General features: G+C 45.1%; 1 protein-coding gene across 7 annotated transcripts in view; it reads left to right on the top strand.

Annotated features, from left to right (window-relative positions):
- LOC146357592 (uncharacterized) overlaps positions 1 to 27,726 on the top strand; it is a 107,418-nt gene that overhangs the window by 15,894 nt on the left and 63,798 nt on the right. For 3 of the 7 annotated variants that reach the window (XM_084851879.1, XM_084851908.1, XM_084851859.1), the window contains exon 2: positions 13,954 to 14,030. In XM_084851879.1, coding sequence (XP_084708005.1) covers positions 13,963 to 14,030 — 68 coding nt within the window. In that variant the 5' untranslated portion in view covers positions 13,954 to 13,962. Of the gene's footprint in view, positions 1 to 7,140; positions 7,288 to 7,750; positions 7,909 to 13,953; positions 14,031 to 27,726 lie in introns of those variants that run through there. The other 4 variants (XM_084851849.1, XM_084851889.1, XM_084851869.1 and 1 more) reach the window with 4 other exon arrangements.

Below are 27,726 nucleotides of genomic sequence, written 5' to 3'. Positions count from 1 at the left end.
ATGCATGCAAAACACTGTGCGTGGTGGTGCCTTTTTAATTGAACCATGCAGCAATTTGCTAACAAGCAAAGTGGCAAACAGTGCGCATGGAAACTTGCCTTGTAAGTAGATTCAGTTTTAAGTGAGCAATATTTTGTTAGCCACAACACTGTTTGAGATCAAAGGGGTGGGAACATAAAAACCAATAATAATTATTGCCTTCCTGCTTCAGATCTCAGGAAGTGTATTGTGCTTTGATGACCATTAATATATTTGCACACTTCCCCTTCTGAATCTTGAATATTTCCATTTTACAAATTCATCCCTTGGAAATTAATGAAATGCTAGAATGGGAAGTATTATTGATTGGTCATTATATATAAAATATTCAAATAGATATAGTTAAAGGATTTAAGCATGCACATAGGAAGAGGTAATGGAAAGAAACAGCTATCTCATCATGTTTTCCAGCCTCTCCCTACCCTTCCTCACCTCTAGCCCTCCACTGAGGCAGGATAATTCATGCAGTGTAGTGATCTGCATCGTTGTTAAAATTAAGCTTCACTTTAGAACGACAGTGACAGCACCAGGTTGGAGGTATGCCTCTGAACTAGAGGGGACCATCTGCTCTGGTGATTCCTGTATAAGTGCAGTCATAAAAACACAAAAAAGATGAAAACTACAAGGTTTTAATGAAATAGTCCAATCTCATTATATTTATTTATTTATTTATTTCTCCCCTCCAAAAGCAGCAACAGAAGAAAGAAGTTCATTTGTAATTGCCTAATTTTAACTACATGCAGTCCCCTGAGTGCTGAAACTACTGGGGAATAATGTCAGAGGTGGCAGGACATCCTCTAAAGGCCAGTGGCGCCAGATGAATAAAATTCTATTATGGGCTTCAGTGGGCATTGTGTCTAGCCTTGGTGCCTCTTTGTTTCAAATACAGATAATTAGGAAACAACAACACTTTCTGACTTGGAAGCTTTCCCCCATTAATTTCAGACATTTGTGGGTTGGTGGGGGGTATTCAGTGGTGAAGGAAAGGGCACTGCACATGCTCAAACTTGTGTCATCCATCATGTAAATATGAAGTCTGGTCTCTGATTACATCATTACTCCAGAACAGCCATTCATAGTTTAGAACAAACATTTGCACAACTGTTGGAAACCAGTTGCAAAACTGCTGGGGAATCGGAAGGAGGAGAAGTATGTTTGTGATATCATGGACACTAGCCAATAGGCGTGCACCATAGCCAATTTTTCTGCAACCTGCTGAAAACATGTAAAACAATTTTTTCAGATCCTGGTCAGGATAGGAAAATATGTTGTTTGTTTAGAGGGAAGCAGCAAAGTTATCTAGTACTCTACATTTGTCTTCACCCTGCCTGCCTTCCCCAAAGAACAGCACTTGTTTTCTATCCAGTTACTGACTGCTTTGAAAAGTCAATCTTAAAAACACGCATGCACTCATGCACACACATGTGCACACCACCCTTGAAATATTGCTTGGGGCAGTGGGAAGGGGAAATGGCTTTGGGATTGTCACAAGGGCTAGCCAATGAGCACTCTCCATAGCTTGCTTCTGGTAGAAACAGGAAGCCTGCTATCCACAGTGCTGATTGGGTGGCTGCCCCTTCTGGCAATCACAAAGCTACTCCCCCTCTCCAGTGCCCTAAGCAATGTTTCAAGTTTTTAAATAAAAAAAAACACTAAGTAACTGGTTGTTCCTGATTTTGATTCTCTGAGAATCTTGTATGTCTAGCCAGGAAAGGTTGAACACAGGTTTGTAGCATTTAGGTATGAATGCACCTTTAGCTTTGCCTGAGGTACAGTGGCCCTGGACAGGGAAATATACACCTATCTTCATCAACAGACATTCAGTGGGCCCTACTGAGATGCAGACATGCATCTGCATCAGCAGCACATGTGGATCTCCCTTGCTGGATTGCAGTAATAAATTCAACTAATGTTACTGAGCATGTAGGTGCAAAAATAATCTGCTGATCACTACGCATTACTGATCCTGTGCAGTAATGCAGCTAGGTAATTTCAGACCCTGGATTTAACGGTCTTGTAGGGCACCCTGTAAATGGTCATGTGAAGTTGTGAAGCACACACTTAACATTTCTGTTCCCTACCTACCCCCCTCACACCCCGCCACCATTCCATCTTTTACAACTGCTTCTACATTCCGACATGTTAGAGCAAAACAATAACAAAAGCTGTTTGCTAACCCAAGAAAGAAAGAAAGAAAGAAAGACTCTTTACGTACACTTTCACATTTTAAATTCACTTTAATCATAGTGCTATCATGATTACAGGCATAAAATGGAATTTTCTGGCCCAGGTCATGAACTGTTTGCTGTTGCCCCCATCAACTGCTACTTTCTGGGTGGTCAGTTTTGGGTGCCCAGGGCTACAGGGCCTTGGAGTCTGCCCCCAGGTCCAGACCTAGCTGCACCACTGATCCTGGGTCCCTTGGTCTTCTGGATAGGACACTTAAAGGAAGGGGACAGAAGGCTCTCTATTGCCGCACCCCCCAGGGTCAGTGTCTACTTCTTATCCATATTCTGGCCTCTTGAGCACCAGAAAGATTAGATGGTCAGGATCCTAAGAGTTTACAGCCCCACTGGTTGTTATTCTACTGCCTAACCATGTAGATGGGCTCCCTGGGATGGAGGTGGAAACAGTAAGGTGTCTTCTACCAGGTCAGACTATTTATCCATCTAGTAATAGAATCATAGAATCATAGAATAGTAGGGTTGGAAGGGGCCTACAAGGCCATCGAGTCCAACCCCCTGCTCAATGCAGGAATCCAAGTCAGAGCATCAATAGTCCAGTATTGTCTACTTTGATTGGCAGTGGCTCTCTATGGTTTCAGGCAGAGATCACTTCCATCTCCTCCTGTCTAATCGTTTTAACAGCAGATGCCACAGGATAGAGTCTGGGACCTTCTGCATGCAAAGCATGTTGTCTGTGGTCCCTCTCCAAAAGTGGATAACAAGGAAAGCTGGGACAATAACTGGAAGGCACTGACCAATGGAACACAGGTCTGTGGGTTGTTGGATGGCACGAAGGAAACAGAACAAAATGACAAGCATTTAAGACCCAGGAAATCAATTGGATGGAACTATCCAACAGATTGGTTGTGGTACTACCCTACTTCAGGTATATTTGTGGGATTCCTTACAGCCTTTTCTAGAGTGGGGTTCAAATCAGGACTCTCATGCATCCTACACATGTGCCACTCCACAGAGCTGCAGCTCCATATGGAGTCCCTCTCAGTCCAAGTCCATATGGCTGGGTTCACGGGCAACCCTCCTTTGAAGATTGCAAGGACCCCACCATGTGCTTTGTCCTGACTGCTCTTGTGGCCATATAGTTTGGTAATTCATCTTTCCATGTTTTTGCCTTGCTTCCTCCCTGTTTTTCCATTCAACATGATTTTTAATGGCCAGTCAGCTGAAGGGTGATGGTTTCCTTGTGGTCATCAGCATTTCTTTAGGGCAGGCCTCAACTCGCATCTTTTAATTCCTAAATCTGTGCTCTTTTGTCCTCAAGGTTGTCCTCTGTGAACCTTCCGTGGTAGCAACCGTGGGATTGGTGGGTGGTGGTGGAGTTGCCATAGATGCTGAAAGAGTTTCTGTCAAGGGTGATACATTATCTCTTGTTTAAAGTGTCAGCTTTCTACTGTCAGCTTTGCAGCTGGAAGTACAAAGAATCCCAACCATATCAAACTGATGTTAGTGTCTGCTGGTATAGTAGGACCATTTGCCCTGCTCATGATACTAAAGGCCAAACTATTGGTTAAAACCAATGCACCAGTCCAGCAGAAGTCTGCTAGTACAACGGGATTTTCTCCCTCTCCCCTACAAACTTCTGTGCCACCCAAAAATCTGCTCTGGAGGGGTTTCCAGCTCTCTGGAGCAGATTTTGAGGGCATGTGGGAGGAGGGATTGTGCTGCTCCTAGTTCTGCTGACGGAATGCCATAATTGACTGCATCCCATTATGTTACTCAAACGCATAGGAACATAGGAAGCTGCCTTATGCTGAGTGAGATCATGGATCCATCTAGCCCAGTATTGTAGACACTGACTGGCAGTGGTTCTCTAAGGTTTCAGGCAGGTGTTTTCCAGAGCTGACTGGAGACACCAGAGATTGAATCTGGGACCTTCTGCATGCAAAGCAAGTGCTTTACCATTAACCTACAGCTCCTCCCATTGTCGAGTTGTTTTTTCAGCTATGCCCATTGGTGCCAATGGGAGCTTGGGGGGATTTTTGTTAGAACAGCAATGTGGAAGGAAACCATTTAATTACCCCCACAAATCTTTATTCCTGTGGTTTCAACTTACACTTGAAAAAAGAAATGTAATTCCAAGCTACATGTTCCATTTAACATGTAGTTTGGACTGAAGATACCCATCTAAATTCACAATTCAGCTAGCAACATATCTGAGCTGTTTTTCTGAGTTTCCTGCTCAGCACCTGCCCATAACGAACTTCCCAAACCGTCTTTAAATTCCATTGAGTTTATGTCTTTAAACATTTATTTTAAACATATTTCCCGCTCAAAATGGCTCCCTGAGAGACTTACACACAGAAAGAAAAATAAGGCAGTCCCTGCCTGCAGGCTTATAACCTAAAAAGGCATGACAAAGGAGGAAAAGGGGAGCGGAGAGGAAAAAAGCAAGTAGTTTTTCAGCGGGGCTGGTGGAATGGCTGTGGTTCCCATCTCATCTCCCTCTGCCGCAAACTGCTCAATAGTTAAAAAGTAGTTCAGCAGTTGCCTGGAGAACCTGGGTTGTATTGTATCCAGTGGTGGCTTTACCAGGAAGCTCTTCTGCTGACACAAATCAGGGCATCTGATTTTCACCAATCCCCCTACCCACCTAAGCCCCTCTCAAAGCTGCCCCTGAGGGTTGGGAACAGAATGGGATATGGGGCAGAAGGCTGTGGAAAGTAGGGCAGGATTGGCGAAAACTGGCTTTCCTGACATGCACAAGCATAAGGACTTCCTGTTAATGCAAAGCTACCATTGGATACAGTCGAATAGCGCAGGCATATTCTTTTCTTTGGAGTTCTCCTAACAAACCTTGAAGCCTCTTTTTAAAACTCTAAAAGATAGTTCAGGAATTTAAGCAGAGGAAGTTGCTGAATGGGTAACTCACAAAATAACCCAAGACTGTAATCTTCAAGCCACTTACTGAATTGAGCAGACTTATTGACTTTGCAGTTTAAGGGAAAGTGTTCGTAAATATACGTTTGTTGATGGATTCTGGGAAAAAGATTTGAAAGGTGGCTACATTAAACATGGACCAATGTTCAGCATTTTGCTTTTAAACATTAAAAAAAACCTACACAAAAAACTAAAAACGAACATCAACAATTCTTCTGTTTACTGACTCGAAAGTTCTCAGAAGAAATATACACAGTGTAACAGTTCACAATTCAGGGTAATTGGCAAAAAGCTTTTGACGGAGCTGAATAGTTGTGGTGTTAACATGTTGAAGCAAAGAGTGACTCCTGTCCTACCCCCAGCTACCACTGTATCCTAAAGCAGCAGTGAGGGCAGCAGCATCAAGATCTACTTCCTAGCATGAGGCGAGGCAATGCAGGGTTTTGCGGCCTTCAGGATTCCAGTGGCAATAAAAGGCCCATAGGATGCTGTGCAGTGGGCAGGGCCAGCGTCAAGGGCAGACGTGGGCAGGCACTTGCCGAGGGCCCACACCCTGGCAGGGGCCCCCTGACAAGAGTCCCCTGGAGTTGCTCCTCCTTGTCACCACTGTAACTGGTTTGTTCACCTGCCTCTCACGCTGGCCCGGACAATGGTAGTGGTGGTGAGGAGGAGGTGCAGGAGATGCCATGGCCTACTTGCTCACTGGCTCTCTTCCTGTTAAGCAAGCAAGTGGTAGTAATGATGAAAAAAGGAGGAGGAACCGTAGGAGCTGGTGGCAATGGTGGTGAGAAGGTAGACTCACTGAAGGACACTTGCCCAAGGGCCCTGCAATGCCAACTGCTGCATCATGTTCAAGAGAAGGGAATCTTATCTATGGCTGCTGTTGTGAAGACTGTTGATAGGACTGGGTCACGGTTTTGTCAATCCTGTGAGGAGAGCTCGTCAACCTTTAGTACAAAGTAAGGTTGAAATGCAGAGTTTGGCATTGTTCAACAGGTTAGTGTGCCCAAGGGCAGAATTTGACTTAGGCCCAGTTCATATATACATGTGTATCACTTGATTTATCATCACTTCTTATAACAGTGAAATCACACGTGTGTTTTCTCTGTGAATATGTCCTTGAGGAGGGATTCAACATATTGTGCGGAATCATTGCGGACCATTGGTCTGGATGATCTGCAGCTAGATGTATGAATAATGAATATTACTGGATTTGAGATGATCTGAATGTAGTATGCAGTAGTTAGATCTGGGATGGCTCTTCTAGACATGGACGTTATCATAGATGTTGCAGCCATCGAGTGATAAACACCATGTCCAAACACAGCCTGACATGTCAGATCATGGCAAATTGTCTAATAAAGATAGAGCTTATACAGCTAATATGCCAATGTCATTTCAAAATTCTTAGGGTATTTTTAGTATCACTAAATCAGATTCAGAAGTTCCAAGACTGGCTTAGTTCTGTGACATATGAAAATGTATTTTCATGCCTGCTGATCTATAGAGAGGTCTGGTGGTGACTGAGAAGTGTTTTGTTTATGCTGTTCATTCTGCAGACACAAACTGAAAAAAAACAAAGAGGTGGGAACCCATAATCAAAAGGCCAATGTTTTAGAGAATCAGTGTGTCATTTTGCTGTGTTTGGTACTTGAGTTAAATCTGGTTAAGCAAACAGTTATGCAGGAAATATTGCATGAAGATAAATGTTGTCATGGAGCCTTAAGGACTCTGTATCACAGAAACAAAGCAATGTTTGGGTTTCATGTGGCAGGTGGGGTTTAAAACCACACATCATAAAAAGGGCCCTTTTTAAGGAATATACAAAGCTGTCGTGAAGCCAGAAGGTGTGTCCTTTACTCAGGGGTGTACTTCAAGCCGCAATGAACACAAAGAACATTTTTCTAAGTGGAATTTCCATTCATATCTAAAATAAGCTCTTTCCTTAAACTTTCAGTGGCTACATACAATGTCACTTCCCAATGGATAAAATAACAGGAAGCAAAATAAGCATTTTTACAGCATTCTAAAGCTGACATGGATTAACTGACTATTCAAGAGGAGAAAAAAGAGACTGCAGTGTAAGCTTGATTTACAGGAATAAGATTTCTCTTCTTTTATCAGATTTGTAAGTAATAACTCTACAGATGTATTTTCCCCCATCTAGAAATCTCTCTTTGTTAATAAATGGCATGGAATATGGGGTAGAATTCTCCTTTCCCGCCATGAGGAATAAAGTAAAATTCATGTTCCTTCTCTTCTATACAGTCTGTTTGGTCTGGCAGGTGAAGGAGCCATTTCTGTTGCCATCTTTAATTCTACACGAACTGCTATAGTAGTTTAAAGATATAGAAGTATTTAAATAGATTTATAGGCATATCTTTAAACGATTGAAATTCCTTCATTTCCTGCCTCAGAACAATAAAGCAAACATCAAATTTTCCTCTTGGTCTATCTTTTTTTAATGTATGTTTTTGGAAACTGTATTTTGTGCAGTTGTTAAGCTGACCTTTTCTGTACTGGGAATTAAGCAAAATGAATTTCAGTTAACATTCATTAAGATGGATGATACTGTCTATTCTCTTTTGAAGCAAATCATAGATCGAGTCCAGTGTTATTGATTACGTTTTGCACATGTGTGTGCTTTGACCCAGCAAGACCAATCTGTGAGCAGAAACAAGAGTGGACAAGGCACTGAAGGTGGGAAAGCCCCCACAATTGGCACTGTGGGTGTATTTGTGAGTTATATGTAAGTTATACATATAATAACTTAAGGAGCTCTTTTAGTGCTGATCGCCTTATTAAACCGAGGGGAAGGGGAAATGGATGCTGAATTCAGCAGTGGCACCCTCTTTCCTCCTTCTTAAGCCAAACAGGTGGTCAGAAGTGACAGCACTAGTCGGGAAACTCCATCAGCGTAGGGGATGGACAATCACCTGCTGGATTCCAAAATGTTTAAAGGAAAGAGCAGGTGTAACATTCAATAGGGAAACTAACCCATCTTCTGTGTGGACAAATGTATAACCTCTCCTCGCATCTGTAGATCATTTGTTTTGTTGTGGTGGATATGCACAAATTTCCCTTAATTTAGGACTAATGTAGGGCTAAACTACATGCTACATTAAATATATAGCATGCAGCTGATCCTCACCATTTTGTTTACCTTAGCGTAAGTGTGCAGGCACCCAATCTGGATTGGGAACACTGTGTATGGGTATGGGAGGTTTAAATCTTCCTACCTACCACTTTCTCCTCCCCAAATTCATTCCTCCCAGGGCTAAAAAAAACTCAGTTGGAGCCACTGAGGATCAGCTGCATGTTATGTATTTAATACAGTATAGAGTTTATCCCTTAGGACTTATGACAAAAGTACCCAAGGCAGAGGGGTGAATCACGTGTGCACATATTTTTGCACCACATCCTATGATGTGCAAGATATGCTTCATATGGACTGGCCTTAAAGCATGCGCATTCCTATATCCAAAACAGCACACTCCATGATGGAAACTAGACATTCATTATTCTAGAGATGATTTGGGTTTTGTATTGATTTCATATGTAACCTTTTGATCTACAGTAAGAGCTCTGGGACCAGGTAACGAAAGGATTGTCTTCTCCTGTGTGAGCCTGCCTGTCTGCTGAGATCATAATCTGAGACTCTGCTCCAGGTTTATTTGTTAGACAGGTGGCTAACAAAGACATGACCTTTTCTGTGGTGGCACCATTATTGTTGAACTCCCATACCAGGCACATTTGCTTGGTGCTGACACTACCTTTTGGCACCTTATTCTAATGAATCTTTGATAGCAAAGAATATGGGACTGTTTATTCATTTAACTGCTCTGTACTTCTCCTGTTCATTCTCTATAATTTGGATTTTAAGTTGTATTGTTTCAAACTATTTTTAATGTAATCTTGAAGATCAATCTTGGTGGAAAGGTGGGATAGGAAAAAAATTTAAATAAATAAGAGCACAATCCTATGAGTATTTATTCAGAAGTAAATGCCACTACATTCAATGGGGCTTACTTCCGAGTAAGTAATTTTAACCTTAATGTAATTGTTCTACTGTAGAAAGAAAGGAAGAGAAAGAAACAAACATAGGTAGGTAAATAGGTCTATAGGCTACTTGTAAAAAAAGAGAAAAAGTTGTATTCAGCCTATTGATTTGTCATTGTTGTAGGCATAAAAGGAAATCAGGCATCTTTACTTTTAATTAATGACAGGTTGTCACAAGAATTGCATTCCAGTTATTATATGATGATTTCTGATACTGAAGAAATTCTGAATAAAATTCTAGTGTAAACTGCATGTGGGAAGATATGGCTATTAAAAAATATCCTGATCAGAAACTAGCAGGATGCAGCCTGCATAATTACTCAGAAATAAAACCCATTGGCTTCAATGGGACTTACTCCTAGGTAAGTGTGCTATGGGCTTGCAGTCTTAGACGTGAATCTCGCACCAGTGTAGAGGAGAGGACTTGATGACCCTTTAAGTCCCCTGGAACACTATAATTCGGTTGTTGGCCATATACTGGCTGTGGCAAGCTATTACACCACCAATATCTATTACATTACTCTGAACAATGATGCTTCGGGGTCTCTCAAGTGTGAAAGGCAAGATATAAAAACAATTCCTTCTTTTAAATCTGCTATCTTTTCAAGGCTCCTCAAAGCTCTTTTATCTGGTAACTCAGTGCACTACATCATTCCAAGTGCTCTTTCTTTCAAATCTTGGACCCTATATGTTTTTGCCTGCAGCTTTACAAGGCAAGAGCTGCTATGCATCATTCTTTATAAGCTTACTAGAAAAGGACAACCACTCACGGAGCTTTGTCTGAGTAAAGAGAGCAGGATGTAACACTAATTGCTTTGGAACATTTGGGATGAATGTTTCAGAGGAATTGGGAACTTCTCTGTTTATTTAGAGCAGGGATGGGCAACATTTTTGCCCCTGAGGGCCACGTGTAGCAATGGGTAGTGAGTCAGGAGCTGCACCTCTGCGCACACATGTATACATGTGTGATTACACATGCACACTCTCATGCAAACATTCAGGCATACAAACACACACACTCCCATGCAGACATACACACGCAACTTCCCCTATCCGTGATCTTATCAGGATCACTGGAGGAAAGTGAGAGGCTTTAACCTCCCTCCCCCTCTGGTAATTGACATCAACAAGCTATTAGCAGTGGTGAAACAGCGATCTTGATGAGGATCTCTGGGAGGAGGGAGGGGCTCTAACCTCCCCTCCTTCCCCCAAGTGATCCTGCTCAAGATCACTGTTTCCCCACAGCTATTTGTAATGGGGGAACAACCTGGGGGGTGTCTCCATGAGCGATTTATTCTGAGCTGGCTGCATTTGGAGGTTGTTAGGGATACATGGTATCCTAATTCAAATTTAAATTAAAATTATGATTTAAAATAAGGGCTGTGGTGGCTTAGTGGTTAAGACGCTGAACTGCAGACTGGAAGGTCGACAGGTCAGCAGTTCAAGACCCAAGTGCTGCGTGACGGAGTGAGCTCCCGTCTTCAGTCCCAGCTCCTGCCAACCTAGCAGTTCAAAAGCAAGAAATTGCAAGTAGATAAATAGGTACCGCTTCTGCGGGAAAGGTAACAGCGTTCCATGCACCTCGGTGTTCAGTCATGCCGGCCACATGACCACGGAAGCATCTTCGGACAGCGCTGGCTCTTCGGCTTAGAAACGGGGATGAGCACCGCACCCTAGAGTCGGACACGACTGGTTGGGGACACCTTTACCTTTTAGGGATACATGATGTTGTGGCCATCCAGCAGCCACCCTGGAGCTTATCAGGGAAAAACTGGATTTCCTGAGACTGCTTAAAGTCCGATTCTTTTCCTTAAGTTGGGCTCTCCACGGTGTATTAACTGTTGTGTGCCTCAACCCCCACATTTATCTCGGGTATGCTAGCCCTGCCCAGGGGTGTGCCCTTCACCGTGACCCTGGTCAAGAGGTGTTTCCTGTCCCTGTGTTTCCCAGTACAATCCAATTAGTGTCTACTCAGAAATAACTCCCATTGTGGTCAATGAGGCTTGTCCCCTGAATGCGCATATCAGAATGTACAGAGATCCCCCCCCCCAACTGAAATAGCACATTTTAAATTACAAATTCCCTAAAGGCTGTAAAGTGTTTTACATTCTGACTTGGAATCCTGACTTGGATTCCTGCATCTGACTTGGATTCCTGCATTGAGCAGGGGGTTGGACTCGATGGCCTTGTAGGCCCCTTCCAACCCTACCTATGATTCTATGATTCAAAATGCTTTCTCAAAGCTGTGACTCTCCATTGTTTGGTTTATTGCCATTCGGAAGTAACTACTTACACCCTTGATCATCCGATCCTGTGCAGCATCAGGTTAGAAAGGGGGCTGGTTTCTCATCCCTTTGTTTCCCGTCCCTGCCTTTCCCAGCACAAACATAAGTGGGCCTACTCAGGAGTAACTCCCATTGTGGTCAATGAGTTTGTTTCCGAAATGCGCACTCCCGAAGTTACTGAGATTCCCATGAATCGAAATAATGCATTTAGGAGCCTTAATGTTGAAGCTTTAAAGCTTCAATTGATTGCAAAATGGCAGGGAGAACACTGTGTTCTTTGTTGCTTTAAGGAAGGAAGTAATGCAGTGGGGCGGGAGAAAGAAGGAGATTGTTTGAGCTTTGGCACATTCAAGGTGGAGAGAACAATCTGTTCTTGTAATGATTGTTGCTTTAAGGGAGTAAGTAATGTTGGGGGGAGAGAAGGAGAGTGATTTTATCAAAGGAGAAAGGAGGGGAGCCTGGATGAGAGGGGAAGCCTCTCTTATCGGTTGAGCAGTCCCTGTCAGTCAGATGACGTTCACTCCAACCCCCCATCCCACCTGGAAGTATGTTCTGTGAAGCAACTTATACTGGTATGGTGCACTCACTCGTGGAGCCCTGCATGGACCAAAGCGCACCAAAGCTGATCCCTTGAAAAAAATCTGGGTAATCCTCCATTTCGTTGACATGGAGAAACCCCCTGGCTTTGTCCATTGAGACAGAGAGAAAGAGAAACATATGTCACGTGTGACATTCTACAAAGAGGTTGCTTGCCATTTTCTACATGGAAGTGTAGACATCAGTAACCGGTCTCAGTACTGCTGAGACAATGAAATGAGATAATGGGCTTTTCTGCATGAGGCATTTATCATGAGCTCATCATTTCCCCACTCATGGTTGTTTATGGGTTGTTTAGACAATGTTGTGACCCTCCAGTTTCACTTCTGTGTCTAACTAGCACTTTTGGTGAGGTTTTTTTAGAGTAGGGGGAATGCAGCATTTAATTGTGAATGCTAGAGAAAGCATGATGATCTCTTGTTTATTGCAGTATTCCACTATAGTGCCACCATAGAGGCTATGTAGTGGAAAAGCAGGAAAGGAAACACTCCTCGTGTAATGCTCGGATCTCAAGTCTGTGATGAAACTGAAAGCAGATAAAACCGATTAACAACCTCGTGTAAAAAGGCTCAATGACAGGAGTGGGATCTAGCATCATGTAAGCAGAACAGGACTTTCCCTTGCTCTCCTCCCCCCTGTAGCACCACCCTCCCAATCTGCTCTGGAGAGTCTCCCCATGTATGGAGAAGGAGCAATGCATGGGGAGGGGAAATCTGTTCCACCAGTGATTGGAGTGACACCATTGGATTCAACCAATTGTAACCAGCCTGTGTTCCTGGAATAGGGGAGGAAATAATATGAATAAATATATCAAAGCCACCCTGGGGAGCGATGATACTATTGTACAAATGGGGTGGGGGTATATGGAGAGATGTTAGTTCCAGGGCTGCGGTTGATTTCAATGAACATGAGCCATAGAGCTTTTCAACATAAGGAATTTATTGTGCACTTGTGATTCCTTATTCATGGTTGTTTATGGGTTCTTTAGACAACACCATGATGCTCCAGTTTTGTTCTGTTTTTTAAAAGCATTTTCCAGGGATTTTTTAGAATGGGGAAAATGGGGTATTATTTCTGAAAGTGAAAGAAAAGGTATATTTTTTACTTCTGCAATTGTGATATTCTTCTGTAGCACAGCACCACCTTGAGGTTGTATAGTAGAAAAGCAGGAAAGAAAAAACTTATGTAGTCCTTGGATCTCAATTCTGCGATGAAACGGAAAGTAGATAAAGTGATTATTAACATCCTCGTGTAGAAAAGCTCACAGTCATGCATAGTCATGCAGACTATGATTAACAAAGGACATTCTGTCCAGGAAAAACATTTCTAAATTGTTAACAATACCCTCCAATAGTTGAAGTGCACCAAGGCAACAAAGCTTGGTTGATGAGTATTGAAGATTAGCGTATTACGATCTAAGGCATACCAGCACAACCTGAGACCTACCAAGCTGAATGTAGTTTAATTCCACAATCTGGGACCCTCCTTTTCTCAGTGGATTTAAGTACATAATAACTACACTGCCCTTAGATGAGAAGGTTTATGCAAAAATTCCTGCCATTCTTTGTCAGGGCCAGGGACATTTAAATCTAACCCAGTATTTGCATCTTGCTGCTTTGTGACTCTCAGCGTGTTTGTCCAGTTTGGGGCCATGCATGCTTAAAATGACTAGAGATCTGCGGTACATTGAAATAATTCGTGGAAACAGCATGGACAAACTGCAGAATAGATTATGCTCTGTTGCAGTTCTCTTACACAAGCCTCACTGAAATGAATGGGAGTTATGTGGGAGGAAATCTGGAGGACCCTGTGCACCTCAGTGAACAGATTGTTTGCTTTATTTCTTTTAACAGGCAACAAAGATGAAACCAGCCTGTTTTTACAACCGACAAAGAAGATCTACTTTGGCCCACACTAAAGATAATGAAAAGTAAGTTATAAGACCCAGGAAAAGGCAGAAATGTTTTACTGGTGCCAAATGTATGGGGTGCCCCCGCCCTCGTCCTGCCTTTATCTTGTTTCATTGATTTCCCTTGCTCCCATCAAGACCTTTCTGCCTTGCACACAAGTGGGATCCAATTATTGCAGACTGCCTCCTTCCAGAAGGCCATTGCTCATCAGTGTCAGCCTTCTAAGTGATTTGCACTTTCTTTGTGCCAATGCTTTTACTCTTTCTCCTTTGCCATCTCTGTCAAAGCATATGGGGTCAGGCTGCTGGATACAATTACCATACCAAGGTGTGAATCGGGTGTCAAAGCAGGAGAAAATATCTGGCTTCCAAAAGGGCCACTAACTGCAAATACAGACAGTGGGCTTTACTCCAGGGGAAATACAGATGGGAATTATCAGGCTATTAGAGACTCGGCAGAACCTTCTTGTCCCCATGGGAGAATTCTCTGCCATAATCATTCTTAGAATATATAAAACAGTTTCCATTTTCCAAGTGCTTTATAAACAACTGCTTAATGTCAGTGCAGTATTTGTACAGATAGCTAGAAGCACACAATTAATAAAATGAAAATGGACGTTTGCGGGCTATTCATGAGACTCCTTTGGTGTTCTTTGGACTAGTCTAGTCTGGAGTCATGGATGAATATGACTTGGGAGGTTGGATTCTCCCTGGATGCACAACTGCGTCCTTTCAAAACTGCATTATGGTCACATCCTCACAAGCGTCTATTACTGTACATAGGGCACATCCATAAAAAGACCCAGCCCTCCTATTTTAACTTGGACTTCAACTACTAGGTGCTTAACAGTGCAATGCTATTAATGTCTACTCAGAAATAAGTCCTACTGAGTTTAATAGGACTTACTCTCAGGTAAGTTGTCACCGTCAGACCATTTCCTGGTGAGCTTTGAACTCATGGCTTACTTCCATCCTGCAGGGGTAGGGGGCCTATTCGGATGGTCCGCCCCAGGAGACTGATTCAATGGATTTCTGAATGCTCTTGGAGTTTTTCCAGTGAAGACAGCTGGTGACCCAGCTGAGACCCTAGTTTCACTGTCGAACGGTGAGATGCAGAGGGCCATTGCCTTGATTGCGCCTGAGTGCCCTCTCCAGAGCTGTAGAGTCCTCTCTGTTTCTTGGTATACTGGGGAGCTGCAGTCAATGAAACAGGCTGCACATCGGCTAGAGACTTGAAGCGAAGATGACCTTGCACACTCTAGAGCACATAATCATGCCTACTGCATGGTAGTGCGGGCAGCAAAGAAGGCTTCTTTGCATCCTTGAGTAGCTGTCCGGTGGAGCTCTTTTGGGTGGTCTGGAAGCTGCCCAGCAAATGGGACCCTGGCCCCTTTGAGGACCTGCAGTGACCTTTTTGCATCGCACTTTCAGGACAAAATCGCTTGTCTCCGCAGCGAACTTGGCACTGTTGTTAACTCAGCTCCAGTCGAGGTGTCCGATGCCACCATCTTCCCAATTTTGTGGGATCAATTTCAGTTGCTGCAGCCTGATGATGTGGACAAGATGCTTGCAGCAATGCGACCAACTACATGTCCTCTCGATCCTTGCCTCTCCTGGCTAATGCAAGCAGCCAAGGGGGGTATGACTGGGTGGGTCCGGGGAGTGGTAAATGCATCTCTGTGTGAAGAGGTGGTTCCTGCTATCCTTAAGGAAGCAGTAGTGTGACCACTCCTGAAAAAACCCACTCTAGACCCAATTGTATTTGACAACTACTGCTCAGTCGCAAATACCCCTTTATAAGGGAAGGTACTTGAGAGGGTTTGGCAGAGGAACTGCAGGCATTCTTGGAGGATAATGATTATCTAGACCCATTCCAGTCTGGGTTTCGATCTGGTTACGAGACTGAATCAGGTTTGGTCGCCCTAATAGATGACCTTTGTCGAGAGAGGGACAGGGGGAGTGCAACCCTGTTAATTCTGCTCGACCACTCATCGGCTTTTGATACCATCACCCATGGTATTCTCCTGGATCAACTCTGTGGGATGGGTATCAGAGGCTGTATTGCCCTGGCCATGGGTTGCTAAGGTTTGGAGGTGCTGTGAAAGGGATAAGCCAGATCCAGGTTTGCTTACAAGGAGACTTTACTGAGTACTTACAGCACACAGGTGTACCCAATGGTTGGATCAGACAGCTTCCCTGAACAAAAAGCTGTGGTGCAAGATGGGTTTTATACCATAGATGTTAGCAGAGAGGCAGCATGACAGCAGCAAGTGTTAATTAGCGTTCATCTGCAACTTTCCCAGCAATGGCTAACAATGCTTGTTCAGGAGGAAAATGATCAGAACTTTCCCAGCACAGGCACCTGTAAACAGAGCCTAAACAGAGCCTCACTTCTCAAGCGCATCCTAGGCCCTGATAAGACCAGCGCTCGCTAGCATGGAATGTGCTGAGGCGGCAATATCGACCTTTGACTCATCTTACCAATCAAGAGGCCTACTAGCAGGAAAACTGCAGCAGATGGACTAAAGCCAGAGAGCATTATGGATCTCTAAGCCCCTCTAAAACTACAGGCCTGGGGCCAATACAGAGGCACTGTGTTACAGTGGTTTTGGTCTTACCTGCAGGGCTGATTTCAGAAAGTAGCACTGGGTGACCTTTCCTCAGCCCCTAGGCAATTGAATTATGGAGTTCCACAGGGTACCATCTTGTCCCCAGTGTTGTTCAACTTCTATATGAGGCCACTGGGAGAGGTCACTAGTGGATTTGGAGCTAAGTGCCCTCAGTATGCTGATGACAGACAGCTCTATCTCCCTGTGACTTCTGAATCAGGTGAGGCTGTGCAAGTCTTGGATCAGTGGCTAGACTCAGGGATGGGCTGAATGAGGGCCAATAAATTGAAGCTGAATCCTGACAAGACAGATGCGCTGTGGGTGAGTGGTTCCCGGGTCCAGGAGATAGGCCCATTGCCTGTTCTGGATGGGGTTGCACTCCCTCTGAAAGACCAGGTTCATAGTTTGGGAGTTCTCCTAGATCCATCACTGTCTCTGGAGGCCCGAGTGCCCATGGTGGCTCAGAGTGCCTTTAACCTAGGGATGTTGGAGAATCCTCCACAGACTCCAATGAGTCTTCAATAGAATCTGGCCCCCTGAAGTCCATGGAGGATCGGATCTCCTACCTTGTCTTGCAGCGCAAAGTCCTTGCCGGCGGATCCTCCCTGCCGCTGGCTCCTAAGACCCAGCAATACAGCCACCATGGCCGTATCGCCAGACTGCAGATGCAAATGGCTTCCGCTACGCCATTTGCATCCCTGCTCTTTAACGTGATAGGCTACGTGATAGGCTACGTTTGCGGACGTAGTCCGGCCACGGCCGGAAGTCTGGCAGCAGCCGGCCCCGGTTGGCGGCTCCGCAGACTCGTCGCAGAGCGGAGCCGGCCAGGGAGGATTCCAGAGGGAGGACCGGATTGCCTCCCCCCCCCCCCGCAGACCCCCCAACTGACCCAGGTAAGTGGGGTTCGTACACCCCTACTGTAACCAGCTTTGGATGATTCACTAGCGACAGCTTCTGCTAGACAGGGATAGCTTGGCCACAGTGGTACAGGGGCTAGTAACCTCAAGACTGGATTACTGCAATGCACTGTATGTGAGGCTGCCCTTAAGGCTGCTCTGGAAGCTGCAGCTAGTGCAGAATGCAGCAGGTCAGCTATTGTCGGGAGCTGCCCCTTTTCAGCATGCAACTCCTTTCCTGGGGGAACTGCACTGGCTGCCTAATCGCAACTGGGCCAGGTTTAAGGTTTTGGTACTAGTGTATAAAGTGCTAAACAACTTGGGACCAGGATACTTGAGAGAGCGCCATCTGCCTTATCAACCTGCCCAGTCACTGAGGTCATCAGATGGCATGCTCCTGGTGGTTCCACATAGACCAATGGCCTGACTGGAATCCACTCGGAGAAGAACCTTCAGTGTGGTGGCCCCCTTTCTACGGCACTCCCTTCCTCTGGAGGTCAGGCAGCCACCAACATTGTGTTGTTTTTGGAGCCTCCTGAAAACATCTTTATTTCAAGAAGCCTTCCTTGATTAACCAGCCACAGTTGTTATTGGTATTCTGTTTTTAAGAAACAAACATTGTAATATGGTGTTTTATTCTTTTTGTCTTTTATAGTTCACCGCTCTGGAATCTGATTAGATATGGAGCAGTATATAAATGTTGTCAATAAATACATACAAAAATAAGTGTTTATAGCAGGGATGGACAACCTGCAGGCCACAACTGAATTTCATGCGGCCTTTGGACTAATTCCAAAAGCCTTTTGCAGATCTCTGGCAAAAACAATCTGTCCCTCTCCAGCTACCGACTGGGCAGGAAGGAGGAGGGAGAGAATTAGAGAGAGGGAAGGGAGTGGCAGAAAGAAAGAGAGAAAGGGGTAGCTTCACCTACTCTTGGCTCTCGCCCAACCCATAGTTGGCTTTGGTTCCATCTATTGCCCATTTGTGGTCCCCTACTCCTGTGGGAATGTGCCCCTCCGTAGAAAAATATTTGCCCACCCCTGGTGTTTAGGATTACAGACTGAATGTTAGCCCCATTCGGGTATTCTGTACCTGAATAGAGCAAACATGCAAGGGGAGGGAGCTCACCAGCCCTGCCCCCCTCCTTGCATGTTTCCGTCATCCTGTACTTATGGAGGGCGACGGTCTGAGGAGGATTGCTCTCCTCGCAGTTGGTTCGCATTTTAGCATGAACTGGCCTAATTTGCACTTCATGAACTAATACGTGAACCGGGACGCAGTTATCCTGCAGTTTTCACATTTCTCCAAATGTTGCGCTGCCATTCTCTGGTATAAAATACAAAAAAGCATACAATAGGGGAAATAGTATACAAAAAGGTGTACATTAGGGAAAATATGCAAAAACATTAGAGTGTTCCTTCTGGCATGGAGAAGGTAAGCAAGCTCTCTACAGAGGCTCCTTCTTTTGCTGATGAATGGGGTCCGGCTGGTTCTTGCTTGGAGGCGGGGGGTTTAACCTCTCAGTGGTCCTTCAATCCCTGGCCAGTGGCAGAGGACAGAGTGGGCTTTCCTTCAGCTCCAAAGTGCCAGGGGAACAGAATATACCATTCTTTTTTTTTAAAGCCCATTAAATGCACCAGTCTCTACACCCACGTTTACTTTACACGTAGCTTTAAAAATTGTGTGGAAGATAGAATTTTTGCAGTTGTTAAGCCATACCTCCTTATAATTCGATAACATCTGAAGGACCGCAGGTTCTTCACCTCATCTTTGTATGTATGTGTGTGTGTGTGTGTGTGTGTCTGTCTAGATATCTCATACTCTCTTGCAAGAAAGCTCATGTGGGGAAAAGAACAGGCAGTGATTATGTCACTGTAGCCCACTGTATTATCAAGGCAATTTCAAGTAGTCAGTTCCTTGGTCAGGATAGCTCATTTAGGCTGTACTCACATACCTGTGATTAAGCCCCACTGAACTCAGTGGGATTTATGTCTGAATAAACATGTGTAGGGCTGCACTGTTAGCTGCTTAACATGAATTAAGAGGGACATGTTTCAGCTCTTGTAAATGCTGTTAGTTAATGCTGTTAGTCAATGCTGTTATTTATTTGTAAATAGGATATCTATGTGTGGACTAGGGCACTATGAGGAGAGACCATTGACAGAGTGAGACCTCTTATTCTTGTAGAAAATAGCAGGGGGTGGGAACAACACCACTCCCTACACACACACCCAACACACCACAGGTGAAGTTTTCCAATGCACACTGTACTTAGGAACGCTGCAATCTCAGGTAGCAGTGCTCAGGCCATTAGACAGATAGACCGTAGTCAGCACCGTGGGTCACAAATTGTACAGGCTGAACTGGAATAATGCTTCCACCCATAAACATAATACACAGAAAGACTGAGAAGAACTTTAATTTGTCACTACTTACAGGGCTGGCCCAAGACATTTTGCTGCCTGAGGCAAAAGACAAGATGGCACCCCCTTCCATTCCATGTACAAAAGCTGACTGGACTGGTGGCTGAATCTTTCTTCAGCACTGGCAGAGGGACAACATCCTTCACCACACCCGAAGGCAACAGGCTAACTTAGGGGCTGCAGGGCAGGCCTTATGACCCACAGCTCTCTCCTCCAACATCTTGCTGCCACCTCCCAGCATCTGCCGCCTGAGGTGACTGCTTCATTCTGCCTAATGGTAGGGCCAGCCCTAACTACTTAATTACCTTGGTTGCGTGGAAGAAAGGGGAGCTGAAGTGTGTGAAGGGGCCCTAAACCATTTTAAAATCATCATTAGAGTGTAGCCTGAGTTACTTGCTGTTTACCATCTGTAAGTGTTGAAGAATGCAAAGGGGCTCCTTCCATTTCCAGATGGGCACGTGTAATGCCAAACTGGAAGTGGGGGGAGAAGTTTCCAAAACAGCAAGTATAATGCCACATGGGAGAACTCTGTATGAACACTATTCATTGCTTTGTGCAGGCAGTCGGCCCATACTGGCCTCACTCCTTCCCCAGATGCATATGGCAGACATGGCTAAGATGCACTGAATGTGTGCGGTTGGTCCTTGAAAAAAGGCAGACGCAGCTTAAAATCCCTGTGGCGAAGCAAAACGGTGGACATCTGGTTTTTTAGTTTGGAGCTTCCTCTGTTCTTTACAGCCGTTCATTCACCTTTTTATATAACTAGTAAATTGTCTATCAAGGTTGTGGGTGCATGTGGAGGAAACGGGGGTCCTTATATTATAGAAATTGTCAGGCCACATTGCCTCAGGGGTAGGAGTGGACAAGTCTTTCCACCACTGCAGTGGTACCCCCAAGTTAAATGCCTTACTTTCTTCATAGGTGTGAGTTGCAGCAATTCATATGGGAGAAATAAAACAGGGATATTGTTGGGATATGGGGCCACAGTGGCTTAGTGGTTAAGATGCTGAATTGCAGACCGGAAGGTCGGCAGGACAGCAGTTTGAGACCCAAGTGCTGCGTGACCGAGTGAGCTCCCGTCTTCAGTCCCAGCTCCTGCCAACCTAGCAGTTCGAAAGCAAGAAATTGCAAGTAGATATATAGGTACCGCTTCAGCAGGAAAGGTAACAGCGTTCCGTGCACCTGGGTGTTCAGTCATGCCAGCCACGTGACCACGGAAGTGTCTTCAGACAGCGCTGGCTGTTTGGCTTAGAAATGGAGATGAGCACCACCCCCTAGAGTTGGACATGATTGGCTGGGGGCACCTTTACCTTTACCTTTTTATTGTTGGGACAGGAGATGAATCTGTTCCCTGTTCCTGGGGTCTAGAGAAGGAGACAGGTTTCTTGGTCCCTCAATTGTCCCAGGTTGTTGCCTGCTTACTTGACTTTACAGTAGGGATGGACAGATCAGTATATATCCAATCCATTCCAAACTCACATGTGTTGATTCATAAGTCCATTCCATCTTGTTTTCACATTAATGTGTGAATTATTTTTTAAAATTCATACAAAAATTCACATATCAATACACATTTAAGTATGTATTTTTAACTTATTTTTCTTACAAAATACATGTTTATAATGTACTTTATCTAAATGTACATATTTCTAAGTATCTAAACATACATATTTCTAAGAACTACTATGTGAAATTCAGAGAAGCACGAAATCTGAAACATAGAATCACAGAATAGTAGGGTTGGAAGGGGCCTACAAGGCCATCGAGTCCAACCCCCTGCTCAATGCAGGAATCCAAGTCAGAGCATCCCTGACAGATGGCTGTCCAGCCTCGTCTTGAACGCCTCCAGTGTGGGAGAGCCCACCACCTCCCTAGGTAATTGGTTCCATTGTCGTATTGCTCTAACAGTCAGGAAGTTTTTCCTGATGTTCAGCCGGAATCTGGCTTCCTGTAACTTAGCCCATTATTACGTGTCCTGCACTCTGGGATGATCGAGAAGAGATCCTGGCCTTCCTCTCTGTGACAACCTTTCAAGTACTTGAAGAGCACTATCATATCTCACCTCAGTCTTCTCTTCTCAAGGCTAAAAATGCCCAGTTCTTTCTGTCTCTCTTCATAGGGCTTTGTTTCCAGTCCCCTGATCATCTTTGTTGCCCTCCTCTGAACGCTCTCCAGTTTGTCTGCATCCTTCTTAAAGTTTGGTGCCCAGAACTGGACACAGTACTCTAGATGAGGCCTAACCAGTGCTGAGTAGAGGGGAACTAGTACTTTCCAGGATTTGGAAGCTATGCTTCTATGAATGCAGCCCAAAAGAGCATTTGCCTTTTTTGCAGCCACCTCACATTGTTGGCTCATATTCAGCTTGTGATTGACAACAATTCCAAGATCCTTCTCACTTGTAGTGTTGTTAACATAATTATATTCTGATTCACACATCTGTCTGGGAGGTGTAGATCAGGTCAGTTACCATAGGAATTGACAAAAATTGAATACTTCAAGCATCCTTTCTCCATAGTATGCAATAAGAGTTATCGAAAACTGGGTCTGTACCTTTCTGCATAGCCCTATCCCTTCTCTTGAAATCTCCTTCCTGGGTTCCATTTCTTGGTCATGCTACAATGTAAAAAAGATGAAACATTTAAACACTCAAGTAACTTGTGTGTGTTTGTGTGTGCGTGCATGTGTGTGTATAAAATTTCTGTACTTCACACCCAACAAGGTGGCTTTTGGATGCTGTTCTGTACAAATTATCTCCTAGTGTTCCCTCCCCCAACTCCTTTCATATGCTCTCCCAGCCCTTCTTAACAGGACAGAAATCTCCTCACATGGGAACAGTGGGTGCGTTATTGGAGTTATTTTTTGTACATAACAAGGTTGTGTTGCAGGCATTCCAATCCCTTAATTATTATCCTTGACCTTGGGAAAAATAACCGAAAATAACAACCCCAGCGAGATGAAGCAGCTTTGCAATTACATTGCATAATGTTGTCACACGAAGGGGGTTGTCAGGGAGATAATGGTAAACACCAGCCTGGGTTCTGTCTGAAAAATAATTGGAGTCAGCTCCCTTTGTGGCTGGTGTAGAAGAGCAAAATGGAAGAGTAAATTAGCAGCTAGTGGAGACATTAGCAACAACATTGTACTTACCAGTGACCAGAACACTGGCTGCCTTTAACTACTGTGGCATGAAATTGCCTGGCTTCCTTTTTAATGACAGCCAAACTTTCACATGGACAGCCTTTCTGTTTCAGCCACCTGAAAAGCTGGCTGCAGTATGATCTTTGTTTCTCATGCTTTTATTTACAATGGTTACAACATTTAGTGCATCATTTGATGAAGATTTCATTACCACCCAGGATGTAAAGGGATGTGTGAGTGGGATAGTTAACATGCCTAGGTTCTGCTTTCAGTCCAGCTGGATGTCTTGTGGACTTCCTTGAGGTCAGACACTATCCCCAAGGGAAGGATGTATCTCTTGGCAATTCCCTGTTATTTTGCCTTCTTGCTGTCTCCCTAATTGTTGCTGTGCAACACCTGTTTCATCTAGAGAGACCCTCTCCAGCTGTTGTCAGTGCCACCACTCTGCCAGCGAAAAAGGAATGCTGTGTGCATACCAAAGAGAACTGTAAGAACTGGAGGATCTCTAGGCAGGGAGCACGGGGTATTTTACTAACACTTCGTAGGCACTCAGATTTTTTCCTTCTCTTGTATTCATGGAACCTGGACCCTCATATGAACAAGTTTTGGTGATGGTCACCAATCTGCATGTCTTTAAGAGGGGACTGGGCAAATTCATGGAGGATAAGGCTATCAGTAGTTTTTAATTCAGGATGGCTACCTCCAGGATCAGTGGCAGCATGTCTCTGAATACCAACTGCCAGGCCACAAGAGCTGTTGCTAAGCCTCACATCCTGTGTGTGGGCATCCGTAAGCATCTGATGGCCACTCTGGGAAACAGGACTAGATAGCCCTTTGGTCTGATCCAGTATAGCTCTCCTTATGTTCTTAACTACATATGAAACTCACTTATATCGAGTTTGATTACAGTGGATGCTGGTGGCTCTGGTGGTGAATCCACTCTGGGTTTCAATCAAAACCAGTTAGAACTCTAAAGAACTGTAGAGTTCTGACTGCAACCTGGAGTGGATTTACTGGCCCACTGGCATCAGGGCCACCAGCCTCCACTGAATCTGAGCATTGGTCCATCTATCCTAGTCGTAACTGCATTGATTAGCAGTGACTCTCCAAGAGCTCAAGCAGAGGCCTTTCTTAGCCTTGGTACCTAAGATCATTTTAACTGGAGATGCTGGTGACTGAATTGAACTAACAGCCTAATACATGCAGAATGTCTGCTGTATCACCAAGCTATGGCCATCACTCTAAACAGATAATTAGAATGAAGTAATCCAGTTCCAAAAACACCACCTTGCCTTCATTTTCCCTCTCCAGCCTCTCAACTTGTGCTATGTATGTGTACACTATGCTGAGATCAGCTCACTGTCAGGATTGAGCCCAGGCCCTCTGTTTTGGTTTTGGACACTTGATTCAGAAATGAAGTTAGAAGAAGCCCAGCAGAGACAGGATGTGGGGGAGGAAATTCCCCAAGACTCCCCAGGAGCCAGCAAAGAACCTTCCCAGGGGATTATGGAGGAGGAGGGCCAGGCTCAGAGAGACCTTCCTCCCCTCTCCGTGTGGGAACCCAGGCTCTGTTGGAGGGGAAGGGAGGTTTGGGATTGACAGATGCCAGAACTTGCCACAGAGTAAAGCAGGCAGAGTTGAGAGGAGGAGGTGGGAGGCGTCATACCAGACTGGCTGCCCATCAGAAGCTGGGTTCGGAGGATCCTCCCTGAAGGCAGGAACTCAGAAAAAGCCAGCTGAGCTCTGCAGGAACCCATCCTCAGTTGAAAGGCAACCAACATGCTTTTAGTAGCTCCCTTATCAAAAGACTTACCTTGCAAATTAGGCCTAGAGGACAGCTCTAAGCTTTTAAATATTTATTTATTTATTTATTTATTTATTTATTAATTAATCACCCATCTGGTTGGTCACCCAGCCACGCTGGGCGATGTACAACATACAATAAAACAGTTTAAAACAATAAAATTCTACAATAAAAACATTTTCTAAAATACCCTAACCCACCCCAAATGCCTGCCTGAACAACCACGTTTTTAATGCACGACGGAAGCTCATTAAAGAGGGGGCATGACGGAGTTCCCTAGGGAGGGAGTTCCACAGAGTGGGGGCCACCACAGAAAAGGCCCTCTCCCTCGTCCCCACCAGTCTAGCTGTCCTGGCTGATGGGACAGAGAGAAGGCCATCCGAGGCTGATCTTGTTAAGCGGCCTGTCTGGTGCTGCTGGAGGCGCTCCTCAAGATAGGCTGGGCTGGAACCATATAGGGTTTTAAAGGTCAAAACCAACACCTTGAATTTGGCCCGGAAAACAACTGGTAACCAGTGCATCTCCTTCAGCACTGGAGTGATGTGATCTTGCTGGCGGCTGCCTTTAATCAGGCGAGCTGCCGCGTTCTGTACCAGCTGCAGTTTCCGAGCCGTCTTCAAGGGTAACCCCACATAGAGCGCATTACAGTAGTCTAAACAAGAGGAGACCAGGGCATGTACTACCGATGGGAGCAGATGGTCGGGAACATAGGGGCGAAGCGGCTGTATCAGATGGAGTTGATACAGTGCTGTCCAGCTCACAGCTGACACCTGAGCCTCCATAGACAGCTAGGAGTCCAAAATGACCCCCAGGCTGCAGACCTGGTCTTTCAAGGGTAGCTGTACCCCATTCAACACCAGGTCAACATCCCCCAACCTCCTCTTGTCTCCCACCAAAAGTACCTCGGTCTTGTCAGGGTTCAGCTTCAGCTTATTCCTCCCCATCCAGCCACTCACCGTCTCCAGACATTTGGACAGGGATTCAATGACCAGCCTTGGTGAAGATTTGAACGAGAGGTAGAGCTGTGTGTCATCCGCATATTGATGACACCGCACCCCAAACCGCCTGATGATAGCCCCCAGTGGCTTCACATAGATGTTAAATAGCATCAGGGAGAGGATGGAACCCTGTGGCACTCCACAAGTGAGCGGTCACGGGTCCGAAACATCCTCTCCCAGTGCTACCTTCTGGTACCTGCTGGAAAGGAAGGACCAGAACCACCGCAATACGGTGTCTCCAATGCCCAATCCCTGCAGGCAGTCCAGGAGGATACCGTGGTCAACGGTATCAAAAGCAGCTGAGAGGTTGAGGAGAACAAGGAAGGAGCATTCGACCCTATCCAGAGCCCTCCTCATATCATCCACCAAGGCGACCAAGGCTGTTTCTGTCCCATGCCCAGGCCTGAAGCTCGACTGAAATGGATCTAGATAATCGGCTTCTTCCAAGTGTGCCTTCAACTGCATCGCCACCACCTGCTCAATCACCTTGCTCCAAAATGGCAGATTTGAGACTGGCTGGAAGTTGTTTAGAACTTGGGGATCCAAGGAGGGCTTAAGAGTGGTCTTATCACTGCCTCCTTGAGGGCTGATGGCATCACTCCCTCCTCAAGGGAGGCGTACACCACCATCCTGATCCCCTCACCCAATCTCTCTCTGCCACCCATAATGAGCCAAGATGGGCAAGGATCAAGTAAGCAGGTGGTCGGCCTTACAGATGAAAGCACCTTGTCCACTTCATCAGAAGGAAGAAGCTGGAACCGATCCCACAAAATCGGTTTGCCACAGACCATCTCTTGCTCTTGCCACAGACCGCCTTTTGTAGTTGCTCCAGAGGTGAAGAGGTACTATTAGCTGAATAAAGAGTTTGTGGATTGCACAGCCAATCTCTGCTGCCTCATTATTCAAACAAAACCCTATGAGGAGAGACTGAAAGAACTGGGCATGTTTAGCCTTGAGAAGAGAAGACTGAGGGGAGATATAATAGTGCTCTTCAAATACTTGAAAGGTTGTCACAGAGAGGAAGGCCAGGATCTCTTCTCCATCATCCCAGAGTGCAGGACACGGAATAATGGGCTCAAGTTACAGGAAGCCAGATTCTGGCTGAACATCAGGAGAAACTTCCTGACTGTTAGAGCAATACGACAATGGAACCAGTTACCTAGGGAGGTAGTGGGCTCTCCCACACTGGAGGCTTTCAAGATGAAGCTGGACAGCCATCTGCCAGGGATGCTCTGACTTGGATTCCTGCACTGAGCAGGGGGTTGTACTCAATGGTCTTATAGGCCCCTTCCAACCCTACTATTCTATGATTCTATGGTTCTCCTCAACGGGAGAGCTTACCATCTATGACACTCATCCATCTCCATCTGACACATGAAAGTGCTGGGCTAACAAGAGCAGGTTTTTTAGGATTAGGTTCTTTTCTCTCATTTCAGAGCATTTCATATTATTTATTTGTACATGGGAAGCATGGCCTACTAGATTTTGTTTATTGGTTGAGTCATTATTTCATAGGGATGTACGAAAGTTCCGCCACGGATCTCGGGGAGGCCGAATGCCAGAGTATTCGGCCCCCCGAAATTGGTGGCGGAACGGCCCCCCGCCCCCCCCAGGACGGGACTTACCTTAGGCGGATCTTCCTGGTGGAGGCGGCTCTGGCGGTGGTGCGGCGGCAGCGGCTGTGGCGGCCGGTCTTCTGACCGGCTGCCACCGCCGCCATTTCCAGGTTAAAAAAAAAAAAAAAGTGATAGGCTAACTAAAGATTTACGTAGCCTATCACGGCTAGATTTAAAAAAAAAACACCGTGATAGGCTACATAAATGTTTATGTAGCCTATCACGGCTGATTA

Source organism: Heloderma suspectum, chromosome 1 (genome assembly GCF_057233095.1).
Source record: "Heloderma suspectum isolate Gila_16-S chromosome 1, 16-S_ref, whole genome shotgun sequence".
Classification (NCBI taxonomy): domain Eukaryota; kingdom Metazoa; phylum Chordata; class Lepidosauria; order Squamata; family Helodermatidae; genus Heloderma; species Heloderma suspectum.
This window is presented reverse-complemented; position numbering and strand designations above follow the sequence as displayed.